General features: G+C 41.4%; 1 protein-coding gene across 1 annotated transcript in view; it reads right to left on the bottom strand.

The window, feature by feature from the left end:
* Nucleotides 1–668: 668 nt before the first annotated feature.
* LOC147423241 (uncharacterized) overlaps nt 669–13,766 on the bottom strand; it is a 107,472-nt gene continuing 94,374 nt past the window's right edge. The window contains exon 18 of the mRNA XM_086501464.1: nt 669–764. Within this exon, the coding sequence (XP_086357590.1) occupies nt 669–764 (96 nt within the window). The remainder of the gene's footprint in view (nt 765–13,766) is intronic.

Genomic DNA, 13,766 nt, shown 5'->3' on the forward strand with positions numbered 1-13,766 from the left:
GCATTAGGATATGTCATCCATCTATGCTCCATTGTCTATTTGTTGTCTAGTCTAGCTTCATATGCCTTTGGAATTGCTTCCAATGGCTCAAATTTCTTGTCAACTAGTACCTGTCAAGACACCGGCAAGGTCGGACTAGACAAGGGCAGGTCCGGGCTAGGCAGTGTGGAAAGGGAGTCCAACTAGGGCAAAGGGCCATGGGCTACGCTATATAGTGGGTGGTTGGGTGGTGGACTCCTGGGCTCTAGTTCCCCTTGTCTAACATTAGTATCAAGAGCAAGGTTCCTTGTTTGGGAAAGGCACAACCGTGGAGGAGGGGAACCACACAATTGTGCATGCTTTTTTGCATGTCAAGGTCAAGGGGGCGTGGAACACCTCTCCTGTGAAGAGGACGAAAAGGCAAGCAGGCCGTGGGCAACCCCCCTTGCAAGGAGGAGCCGCCGAGGTGGACCTGCATCAAAATTGCCACTCGCGGGATCTAGAGTTGCGCATCGGGCAGGGGAGGGTTTTACGTCACTGGGCCGAAGCCCCTACCTCAACACAGAGGTGGCCATGGCGTTTTTGCTTACCCGCACTCTGCTCTGAGCGGCCATAGCCGATTGTGTGATGTTTTTTTTCCCACTTACGGGCGCCCAATCCCCTTGAGGGTTAGTGGCCACACCCAAATTTTAAGCATAAGGGGCGGTACCCACAGTGGGGTACCCCACCCCAGAGAGGTGCGGCATAGCATCGACGAGGCCAGCACAAACTTCAAGCCAAATTCTCTGCGCATTACACATAAACTTAGAGATTTAAAGAACACCATTCCGTCGAGAGTTCAAGTACAATTATTTGGTAAAATCAATTAACACTTTCAAGTCTAATTGATTCGGCTATCAAGAACTTGTGGAATTTGTTGAGCCAGCAGAGGATCACACCCACATTTTTGCTCACACTCATCATTTTGTAACCATTGATTGTAATAAATGTCTTTCCAACATTAATTTTGATTTGAGCCATTCATTAAGTAACGGGACTCAATTGAGTTTCCAGCTTGTAATCCCGAAGTAATTTCACTTGCTGATGTAATTAGTTAGAGATATTCTCACCTCCAAGGCTGAGGTATATAAGCCAAAGTTTTTGTAACCTATGGGGGATTTTATTAATCAAAGTGAGTTTTTGAGCGCCGTGACTGTGTCTGAGAGAGAGAGAGAGAGAGAGAGTCTTATCTACTTGCTACGCGACCTACGGAGCCGCCATTGGAGAAGCGACACCGCCATTGTGTTAGCAACGGCGAGAGCTATGCACAGATACCAAGAGTGCGCGCTATCGGCTTGTATGTGTGGTAAGTTCCTACGAGCTTCGGTGTGAGTTTTCTTCCAACTCGTGTGTCGGAATTGAGCGTGCAGCATATCTATAGAACCACAACGAGTAGAGCTACACATTAGTACCATTGGGGTCAACTTTCGGTCACCTGTATATTTCGGCCTGTCTTCATACACGTTTACCGCACGGAGTGGTTATAGGTTGAGTTTGCAGTTCAAGTCTTTAGGGTGTTGTTCTTACTTAGTGTAAAGACTTCCCCTTGAGTTTGAGATCGATTCAATGATTCTAGATCTTGTTTCGTATAGCATTCGTTCGTAGTACGGATTTCAGTCACTTGCGTATTTTAGAACTTAGATTTGATTTCCTTAGTAGTGATTGTCATTAGAAGGTCGAGTAGGTGATTTGACACCCACCTAGTTGTTTCCATGCGCCTGCGGGTCAAGTTGCGTCCTCGTCTGACAAATTCTGTTGTTGGTTGAGTTCTCACTATTTAGCTTCCGCTAGTGGCGTAACCGCCTTAACATTTGGCGCCGTTGTCGGGGACGAGAGCCCTAAGTAGGTGACCTTAGACTAATCCTACGAGGTGAGTCGTATAAACTACTTTGTATACTTTAGTTAGAAAAGATCTAGGAGTGGTGGACTCCAAAGATCTCGAGAGATACTAGGAAGTGGGGTATTCCTGGGTCTTCCGTGTTGACCGTATTTTTAGTTTAGCTTAGATTTGTTTGTTGTTTTGTTGGTGTTGAGTAGTTGTTGACAGAAGAAGAATTTGCTAGTCCGTGAGTGGCAGTGGATCTCTTTAAAATCACAATTACCAAACCCATTTTATGATTAGGAATAGCTTAGGTAGGACTTCATTTGATCCTGATCTAGAGCTAGTAATCATTGGAGTATTTGCTTGATATGGTTGATTGCATGTTAGATCACTAAACCGTCGAGTTAGTAGTGAAACTTGCAATAAACAAAAGTCAGAGAAATTTTCTGTGTATCTGGGAGTTGCTGAGCACTTGAGAAAGCTTTAGGAAGGATTCTGTGCCAAAAAGCTGGAAATCTGCAACTTTAGACATCATACGCGTATGATTAGTGTCTAACTGACCAAACAGAGACCAAAACAGAAATTTTGACTTTACCAAAGTGTTCAAAAGGGGGGTTATACCCTAATTTCAACTTAAAACAAGAGCATTAACACTCAAAGAAACCCAAAAAGACAAGTCGGAGTCCAAGAAATGCAAAGAATAGGAAATTTTGGATTCAGATCTTGTTTTTACATTCAAACCTGACAAAAACACTTGAAACTCAATTATAAACATTGGAGAACGCTTAAAACCAAGAATAGTCAAAATATGGGACAAAAGACATCATACACGTATAATGTCTTTTAGCACATCCACTGCTTATTTTTTATATCTGACCTGACAAGATTGTCACAAACACTGTAGAAAGCATAAATATCAAGTCTTGACCCAAATTGATGAAAAAGACATCATACGCGTATGATGTCTTTGACCTAATTTTGGACATATTTTGATACTTTGCCAACAGAGATCCATTGTAATAGATGTCTAGAGGTTATATTTCAAGTTTCATCCCATTTGGATCACAATTGACCCAAAACAAGTCAAAAGCGGAAAATTGCCAAGAAAAGCCTAAATTAGCCATAACTTGCTCAAACAGAGTTCAAACTGAATTTTGTGAGTGGACAAAGCATAAGGGGGCTACTGAGAGTGAGCATAACCAAAATAGTCCAAATCTGTGAAAAAAGACATCATACGCATATAATGTCTTTTTCAGCATAACTACAACAAAATTCTCACTTGATGAAACAGAAGTTGTCCAACTGACAAGATTAAACAATTGACCAAGTATCAATCAGTTTGGATCAATTCTGACCACAAAAACTTGGGAAAACAAATTGCCAAGATGGAAAAGTTAAAGTCCTTTAGGGGAATTGATGAATTTGAGATCGGGCAGGAATCTCCAGAATAACCAACCAAAACAAGGGGAACAAGCAAGTGTCATATCAACCGAGGGAAGTGTAAACCAAAGTTGAGTGCAACCATTAGAGCCGATCTTTGAAGGAAGTGTTTCTGATACTTCTTCGGAGAGATCTTACGAGATTTTCACCGAACACTTGGAACACTTGAACCTGAACAACAGAGAAAATATGGCAGCAGGACCATCAAACCCTTCCGCCACAATGAAGCTATTGTTCATAAAATACCAGTACGACAATGAGCAAGGTGCCAAGATCTACAAAGATGGAATGGACCGCTATTGTGTAAAGATAGAAGATAGACCTAGTGAGTTCAAGGACTTAGTGCCTGTTAGCTATAGCGGAGATAGATATCTAGATGACGAGGGTACCATGTATTTGGTAGTCCTAAACCCTAACATTGTGGACAAGTGGGGATTGATGGGCACCAAAGCCAAAGTAGATGAAGAACTTGAGGAGAAAGCACCAATAATGAACTTCCTTGATGCGAGGTTAAGAAGAGAGAATGAAACTACAAGGATCAACACTGATAACATCTATGTGGGACTATACAAATATAATAATGGGGAGCAAGATCTCTATTATAGATGTGAAGAACCCTAAACTGGAGAGTTGACAGACCAAAAAAGACTTTATGTCTTTACCTACACAGAGGGATCGGAAGTGAAAATTGCAGCTTACGACAAGTATGGGAGGCAATACTCAACAATGGGCAAGAAAGAATTAGAAGGATATACATACTTTGGGGGACCACTACATCAGTATTATGTTACTTCTAGCTCACAAAGACCAGCACCAACAAATGGAGTGCAAAACCCAATGACAACAAGAGGACAAAGAATTCAGGCTGCTGACTCTTTCAGTCAACCTCAGTACTCGAAGCCCGGACCAATGGGATCATTACATTCCAGAGAGTCAATGGATACAAATCGAGGTAGTGCAGTTCCAATCCCCACATATACCACTCCAGGTCCAAGGTTCGAAGCGGAACCATCACATTTACCTCCTAGTAGTAGACTCAGGGCAGGGGAACCGACAAGGGTAACCCATGAAGTCCATGATGCTAGAGAAAGCTTTAGCCGGGACACAGGAGCAATGAGATTGGTAGCAGACCATAGACGTATGAGACCATCTCAAGTAGCCAAGTGTATGCACATATGTCACTCTTTAAGCAAGTCTTAAGAGCTGAGCAGATAACAGATTTCCATACACAATACGAAGGATTTGGTCTTACTCTAGAAGGTACGGCATTGACATGGTTTCAACCACTGAACAGAGGGGGATTCCATGACATGGACCATTTACTAAGAGAGTTTGCTGAGGAATTCTCAAAACGAGGGATTAAGCACAATACGGTCTCACAAATATATGCTTTTAAACAGAGAGAACACGAAAAAGTGAAGGAAGCTTCACTTCGCTTCAAACAATACATTGAGAGATGTCCAGTACGTGAACGACCACAAGATGACAGACTATCTGTTCTCTTTATTGAAGGATTGAAAAACGACACTCTCAAGAAGGACTTGCACTTGAAAGCTTGTACAAGTTTTGAGCAAGTAACGAGAGAAGCATTGTACTTAGTGGATAAATGTACGGTTTATGGAGAGGTGTCAGCGGATACAGATTTTGCATCCAGTAGCTCTTCCTCCGTAGCGAGCGAGACTACCACTAAAAAGAATGTTCAAACAACAACCATGCCAAATGTAGAGCAAATGATAGAAGATGCTCTAAAAAGGATGGCACCATACCAAAAACCATTGCCAAAACCACTGAAATGGTGTGCTATTGAACAAAAATGGACAAACCACCCAACAGAGGAGTGCTATTACAACAAAGGGTATGTAAGGGAGCATCAGTATGCACCTCCTACTCAATTAGCACCACCTCAGGTACATCCAGTACCTCGATACCCAACGGGAAATGTACCAGGACCTATGGGGATAGAAAGACCGCAACCGGTATTGGGACAACAACCACCTTTACCAGGAGCAAGACCAGTGGGCATTAGATATGCACCAACCTTAGAGAATCAGGAAGAACAAGCCTTAGTGCCTGTTCAAGCCTATTATGAAGAATCTGGTGCACACATGTCTCCAACTGTGTATTACCCACCAGAAGAACCCAAACAACCAGAACCATGGGGCATGATTGGGAATGTTGGAACACCAACAGTTACAAGTGCTTCTGATGAAGAGAGATACAATTTGGACGCAAGAACATTGATGTTCATAGCTCATGGAGGGTTAACAGGACAAAGACCATCCTATCCACAAAGTACGAATCAAGTGGGACCAAGACCAGCACTAGGACCCTGTTACAAGTGTGGAGGTGACCATCTGATGAATGTTTGTCCACATACGGAAATCATTAGAATTAACGCTTATTGCACTGAGTGCGGGGTTACTCACTTCATTGAAGATTGTTCAAAGAATCCAAACAAAGTGCAAAAGACGACATTGAATATGCTAGAAACTATTCCTACCAGTAGTGGGTCCGAAAATGAAACTCTGATACCAACCCAAGTTGTTACTAGAGCTCAAGCTAAGAAAACCACTAGAGAACCTGAGAATGGAAAGTTAGCGACTGAAGTGGTTAGTCAACGACCGCGGAGTCAGAGAAACACATGGAAAGCTAGAAAAGCACGCATGAAGTTGAGAAAAGAACGTGAAGACGCTATTCTAGCTGAGGAACTAAAGTGAACTAAAGATAGATTAGAAAAACTTGAGAGTCAAAACGGGAAACGAGAGATGAGCCCGGAAAGAACGAAACAAAAGAGTATCAAAGAAACAACGAGCTTAAGCTCAGGGGGATCAGTGCTAGTCGACAAAGTACACGAACCATTGGACGCACTGATGAGAGCTTACGAAGGTAGGTTAAAGAACAACCAAACACAAGAACAGAGGTGGATGGCATACCCAAATGCGGAATTGGAAAAGCAGAGACTTGAAATGTGCCAGAGAATGATCGAGACTGCACAAGCCTTATTAGAACCACCAAGAGAAACAATGAATTGTGGAACGGAAAACCCAATTCAGCAAGAGACTATCATTTCACGGGTAGCTGAAAAGACTCCCAGTGCACAAAAGCGTGAAAATACACACAAGGATGACCGCATAGTATTGAACACAACCGATCAGGAGATAGAGAGTTTTCATCCAGTCATACAGAGGATTTACGGAAGAGATGAGGATTACAATGAATTTTGGAAACAAGTGAGAGAGGCAAACTTTGCAAACGAGCTATGTTGCCAAGCTAATCAGACAAATAGGGAAAAGGACATCAGGAATCCTCCCATAGTGGAATTTGAGGCAGGATCTCAAGTGGACTTGGATCTGCAATCTTACTGGGGAGATGGGGGCTATGTTAGAACAATGGAGAGCAAACCTCATTCACTGAATACCTTACCTTCATACTTAGGAGAGTATGAAGCAAAATCCGAGATTAGAGCACTTCCCTCACGAAGAATCTCATCAGAAAAATTCATGGACTCGCAAGGATTGATAGAGATCTTGTCAACACCAGTGGCATGCACTATCACTCTAGCTGAGCTTTTGAGGCTAAGACCACATATGTGGACCACTGTAGGAAAATGCTTGGAGAAATTTGGGATAAAAGACCCAACATCGAGACTGCAAGAGGGTATAAAAGAGCTGAGCAAACCACAAAAGAACGCTAAGCCTGTACCCTTAAACAAGGTCGGAGAGTATTGCGAAGGTGAAGAGGGGAATACAACCTTACCAGTTGAATTCCAAGGAGTGAACACGATGGCAATACTAGACAGCGGAGCTGGGGTAGCCATTGCTACAAAAGAAATCTGGAAAAAATGGGGGAAACCGGCAATAAGAAATACTAGGTTGAAACTCCAATTAGCGGATGGACACATGAAGAAACCTATGGGGTTATTAGAGAAAGTCGTAGTAACTTCTTGCGGCATTGAATACGAACATACTTTTGCTATTGTCGATTTTGGCAAGGAGAATAACTATGATATCATACTGGGAAGACCATTCATGAGACAGTTGAAAATGGTCCAGGATTGGGGCTACGATCACATATACCTGAGAAATATGGAAACCACTACACGTGTGAACCTGAGAGACCATAGCTACAAAGATGTGAACCGAACACTGGTAGAGGAGTTTGATTCAGCTACTTTGGCGGGATCTGAATTTCTAGCTTGGTTAGGTAAGCCCAAGGAGTTATGGATGTGTGGAGCCTCGAAATGTGGAAGTCTGAGGCAAGAAGAATATGTTTTAGAAAGGGCTATCGAAGACGAAACTTATATAGGAGAACCCTTTCCAGAGGACACGCTTGAACCATTAGAATGGACACACATTCTAGCAACCCTAGATGTTTGTGCAATTCCGGATGGTCCCACAACGAAATTTTGCGACAAGGACGGGTACGACGTGGTTCCGTACTTCATGCTGAGAACTACACTCGAACAAGAAACTGAAAATAACGATACACTGGAAAAGGAAGATGAAGAAGAGGTGTTTCACGACATTCCCGATCATCCAGAGTGGGGAAATGAAGCAGACAACAAGTCAACGGACAATTCAAGCGGAAACGAAGAAACTATAACGGATGTCCAATTTTATGATTTTCTGAACCAAACTAAACAACGCCAGAAACGCTATAGAGTAAAGAGAAAAACAAGGGGGGTTAGAACCAATCCGATGCCTAGAATAAGAGGAAAAAATCAATTCCTAATGCTAGTAAAGGCGGAAGATTGTGTTAAGGACAAGATTTCTGGAAGAATGAGAGGCACTGAGCAAAAGAGCTTACGAAAAGACAAAAGAAGCTCAAGAAATCAAGTTCAAAGGAATGAAACGAAAACTGAAACAGAAAAATCAGAAAAGAACAAGCGCAACAGAGAACACACGGAGTCCAAGTTAGAACGTAGAAACAAGTACAGAGAGCTCAAGAAAACTCTGAAAGAAGTTTGGACGATAGAAATTGAGAGTGGAGAGGACGAAAACGCCAAAATCAAGGAAAACATGGAGTTTCCCTCTCACTACAGGAAATTCACAATAGAGGATAGGAAGGTGGTATTAACCCAACCTATTCGAGAGAGAGGGGAGAATGAATCTTATGACGGACCGGAAGATGCAAAAAAAGTTGATTTAGCAGCTCCAGGTGAGACACCTAGACCGGTGTACATAGCCACAGATTTGTCTCCAGGCGAGAAAGAGAGACCTTTGAGTCTTCTCAGAGAGTACAGGGATGTGTTTGCATGGTCTTATAAGGACTTAAAGGGAGTTGACCCATCAATATGCCAACACACAATCCCACTAAAACAAGACGCAAAGCCTAGCAAACAGAGACCATACACATATAATGATACGTTTGCTAAGCGAATCAAAGAAGAGATGTTTAAGCTAATGGAAGCTGAATTCATATACGAGATTGAACACACCGATTGGGTATCTCCGATTGTGGTGGTACCCAAGAAGAATGGAAAACTCCGAGTGTGTGTCAACTTAAAGAAAGTGAATGCTGCAACAAACAGGGACAATTATCCCCTGTCGATAACTGATCATGTTCTAGAGCGTGTATCAGGGAAAACAGCATACTCCTTTCTTGATGGTTTTTCAGGATATAACCAGCTAGCCATAGCACCGGAAGATCAACATAAAACAGCTTTTGCAACGGACTATCTAACAAAGTGGGTCGAAGCAAAGGCAACTCAAAAAGCAGATGCCAGGACCACGGCACAATTTCTATATGAATACGTCTTTGTACGATATGGATTTCCAATAGAAATTGTGAGTGATCGAGGCACACATTTTATAAATGAAGTGATAGAGATCCTTCTAGATGAATTCATGGTAATCCATAGGAAATCAGCCCCGTATCATCCACAAGCAAAAGGACAAGCTGAAGCAACAAACAAAAACATATGCACGGTCCTTACGAAGATTGTATCTGAGTCGAGAACTGACTAGGACCAGAAGTTGCATTCAACATTATGGGCATATAGGGTAGCATATAAAACATCAATAGGAACGACCCCATATAACATGGTTTTTGGGCTAAATGCTATCCTACCAATAGAATTCTTGATTTCAACCTTAAGGGTGGCTAAGGATCTAGAGTGGACAGGGCACGAGCTTTCTGATAGAATAGATGACCTGGAAAATCTAGACGAGCTTCGCCTAAAAGCAGTAGCTTCTATCTACGCTCAAAAAAGGCGACAAAAGGAATTTTTTGATAAGCATGTGCGGACTAAAGAGTTTAAGGTTGGGGACTATGTCCTAGTTTACACTCTGAAACAGCATGCTAAGAAGCTTAAAAAGCGAGGGATGGGACCTCTGGTGATTAAAGATCTATCACCAAGTGGAGCTGTCAAGCTTGCTACATTAGACGGAGAAGAAATGCCCAATTGGATTAGTGGATGCAGAGTGAAAAAGTGTCTTTTGCCGCTAACCCAAGACATGCTTCTCAAAATACATCAAGAAAAGCTGCGTGTCCAGAAAAAGAAAAAGATTGTGGAAGAAGCGCAAGCCGAGGCAAAGGAAAGAATGGAGAAAAGAAGACTACTGCGTCAGAAACAGCGCAATGAAGGAGCAATACGAATAAACGCAGTCAGTATAACAGAAATGGATAATGACAAAGAAGAACCCATCATTGAATGCAAAGTAGGAACCAACCAAATCAAAGCCAGAGCACTATTGGATTCAGGAGCTCAAACTAACCTACTTTCACTCAGTTTGTATAGACAATTTACAAATGCCACTAAATTACAAACTGCCAAGAAAGAGTTAAAGAGTTACTCTGAGAATTCAATCAAAACTGTCGGATGCACAGTTTTACATATACAGATTAACCAGTATGTGTATCCTCATATGTTTTACGTGGTTGAAGACCAAGCTACACAACATCCATTATTGTTAGGACAACCATGGCAGAAGCAATACAATGCAATGATTGACTGGAGTTCTAAATCAGTGTTTATCAAATACGAAGGTGAAAGTCAATCAGTTAAGTTCACCAAAGGAGCAGTGCCAACTCCAAAGGAAGAATCCAAGAACAAAGATAAACAACAACCAAAGAAAAAGAAGAAGCAATGGCAACCAAAAGTTTCTATACAACTGGATTGCTCTTCGACGAGGAACTCTCAACATTGGATAAGGAAGACAAGCAATAATATAATAGCTCAACCTTGGGAAAAAACGGAGTCAAAGTTGGTATGGAGACCAAAAAAGGTTGTGCCAGAGAACACAAAGGTGGAAAACAGAGTCTTCAATACCAGACAACAGAGTGATTCCAGACAATCAAGGACGGTGAAACAGATCTGGATTCCAAAGAAGTTCATGACGGCACAAAGCTATAGCAAGAAAATTTGGATCCCAAGGATTTGTAAACAGGAACTCCCTTCAGTACAATCCACGGAAACTCCTAGGTATTTCAAGGCGAGGAAATCAACACAAAGAACAAAGCAGGTTTGGGTCGCAAAGAGTTTGTGGCAAGCACAAGCGAAGCGGAAGCAGATTTGGATTGTGAAAAAGAACAACAAGGTAAAGAAGAATCCATCTATTGATTCTACTACCGAAGTGCCAAAACCAACCCAAAACCCGACCACCAATCCTTCAATCAAACAAAGAGCAGCTTTATTGGAAAGACTATTGTATCATCGCTCTACAATTTCATTAGGAACTTATGACCCAAACAACTACAATGCTTCGCCCACAGACACTTCATAGTCGTCCGGGAGGACTCAGACTAGGAGGGGGGGAGGTATACAGGTATACAGGAGCTACAAAGCAGCTACAAGAGACAAAAAACAAAGAAAAACAAAAATTATATTACAAGGGCAGTGTCTTACATGATTTTGCAATTTTTATGTTTGATTGAGGATATTGATAATATTTATGCCCTTATATACCTTGTTTTGTAACAAGAAGAGATCAAATGATGAATTTGGGTCTCTAGACGTGTAAATATCACTAAAGAAGAGTGTTTTTGGAGCTAAAAAGTGGAAAAAAGTGGTAATCCAAGTCCAGAAATCACAAATAAGTGTATATTCATATACACAGGGTTACCAGCTATTTATTGTGTATGTTTGGAATTTTTTGGCTTCAATTTGCTATTTTCCTTTATTTTTTATGATTTTCTTAATAAAAGTAAAAGAAAAATAAGAAAAAAGCAGGTGAAATGAGATCGAAAAAAAAGAAAAGAATAGACGGTGATGGTCCTAATGACAAGGGCAACCCATGGTAAAAATTGGGTACGATTCTGAAAAAGTTGCGGAAAGTCCGAAACGGCAGAATTTTGGCAAGTGGACGGAATTCTAAGAAAACAGGTCAAACGGAGTCCGACTTGGGAAATTTCAGATCCTAAAGCGCATCTCACAACGAGATAGGAGCACATGACAAATTTGGTGGCAAGTGAACCGGGAATTCCGAAGTCAAGTATTTTTCACATCACTTTCAAGCTCATTCACACTATTACCTTCTTGGAGAAGAGCAGAGAGCCATAGGAGCACAGATCTTCTACGACCTTCTACGACTTCCACGAGAGCTCAAAGGACACCAGACATGAGAGGTAGACTTGTTGCCATAAGCTTTTGATGCTTATCATTAACTTTTGTCGCGAAAACTGACCAAAACCAAGAAACAAGAGCAGACGGGGAATGGGGTAGAATGCTAGGTAGTGGCACAACCGCATAACCAAACCTTGCAAGAACTTATAGGTGGGTTACCCTAGTATAGAAGATGGGTTTCTAACACTCAAAGCTCAAGAAAGAATGACTGGAAAAACCCTAGGTCAACAGAGCCTGCAAGAGGCAAACAGGAAAAAGTTGTCGAAACAACACGAAACTTCACAGGAAGTTCAACCACATCAAGGACAATGCAACCATAGAATATCTCCAAGTTTGAATCACAAAAAGTAGGTCGGAACAACCGATTTGGCTGCGGACACACAAAGCGTCATTTTGGCATAACGGCTGAAATTGACGACCGAATGAAATGAAACTTCACAAGCAGCTTCAAGTAACTATCGATGACTTATGTTTGCAAGCAAAACCCAAAAGAAAGCTGATTCACTTACCGATGGTGAAAAAGACGCTTTCGGGCAACCAAAGGGAGAAAGATGGAGAACGGGCAGCCAAAGTCAAGTTCAACCAAATAGATGGCTTCACAACATATCCAATGAGCTGGAAATGCAACTCTCGAGAAGAAAAGTTGAAGAAATTCAACTCCAAGGCAAAAAGACGACTTCGGAGACTGAAATGCCTATAAGGGGGCTTTTTAGCTAAACTGATGACTTTTTAAGTTGAAAACTAGTTAGCAGGGCTTAGGGCACTAGCACAAAGCATTCTTTGCACAAAAAGACCAACATTTCAAGAAAAGACATCATACGCGTATGATGTCTCACAGCATGAATTTCACATCCATTTCAACATTTGAGTGCATAGCCTCATTCCACATGTTAATCACATCCTATGAACCAAGTATCATGAGAATTGGAGTTAGAAAACCCAAGAAAAACCAAAAAGACGCAAAGTAGGCCATAAAATTGATTTTTGGTCCTAATTTTGTCAAAATAACTCCAAACTCATTGAAACTTTGTAGGATTGTTGTTAAACACATCTACAAGCTATCTGGAACCAAAAAGCGCCATTTTGACACAAAAGACATCATACGCGTATGATGTCTATTTGCACTTACAGAGCCAAAACTGCTCATTTGTCATCATACATCCATTATATATATCTAATACATGCTACATATGAAATTTGGAACCATTTGGTCAAGAGGATCACCCCATTAGCCCAATTGAGGGAAAATCCTTCACCTAAAGCCTATTTTTGGCCCAAATCCAACATACACAAGTCCAAACCAAGATTTGAGTAGGAACACTCCTTCACTAGTACATGGGGAGTCCACAGAACCAATCCCATGCAAAATTGATGAAAAAGACATCATACGCGTATGATGTCTCCAGAGCCATTTTGAGCCCAAAATCTATCCAAACTTCATAAATCCACTGAATAAGCCTATCTAAAGCCAAATCCAAGCTTATAGAGAAATTTGGTCCAAAAATACACTAAAAGACATCATACGCGTATGACGTCTCACTATGTGATTTTGGCACCTTAGGGCTTCAACCACCAAACACAAGTGATTTACATGCCATTTGAAAGTGAACCACCAAGTTTTATCCAATTTGGATCATAAAATCCAATTCCCTTTCAAAATTTTGCCAAGAGCCAGAACTGGACTAAATTGGCCAAAACTTGACCAAATGGGATCCAAACTCAAATCCAAGCATATGATAATCATGTATACACTATCAGCTACAAGCACAACCAATATGAAGTCATTTTGACACAAAAGACATCATACGCGTATGATGTCTCTAGCATGATTTTGAGCCCATTTTGCATATTTTTTCACCTACCTTGCATCCTTAGGCCCTGAATAGCTCATGTTTCAATTTTCAAGTCATTTGGATAGTTAAA

This window comes from Adiantum capillus-veneris, chromosome 26 (genome assembly GCF_014529385.1).
Source record: "Adiantum capillus-veneris isolate H3 chromosome 26, ASM1452938v2, whole genome shotgun sequence".
In the NCBI taxonomy this organism is placed as follows: Eukaryota; Viridiplantae; Streptophyta; class Polypodiopsida; order Polypodiales; family Pteridaceae; genus Adiantum; species Adiantum capillus-veneris.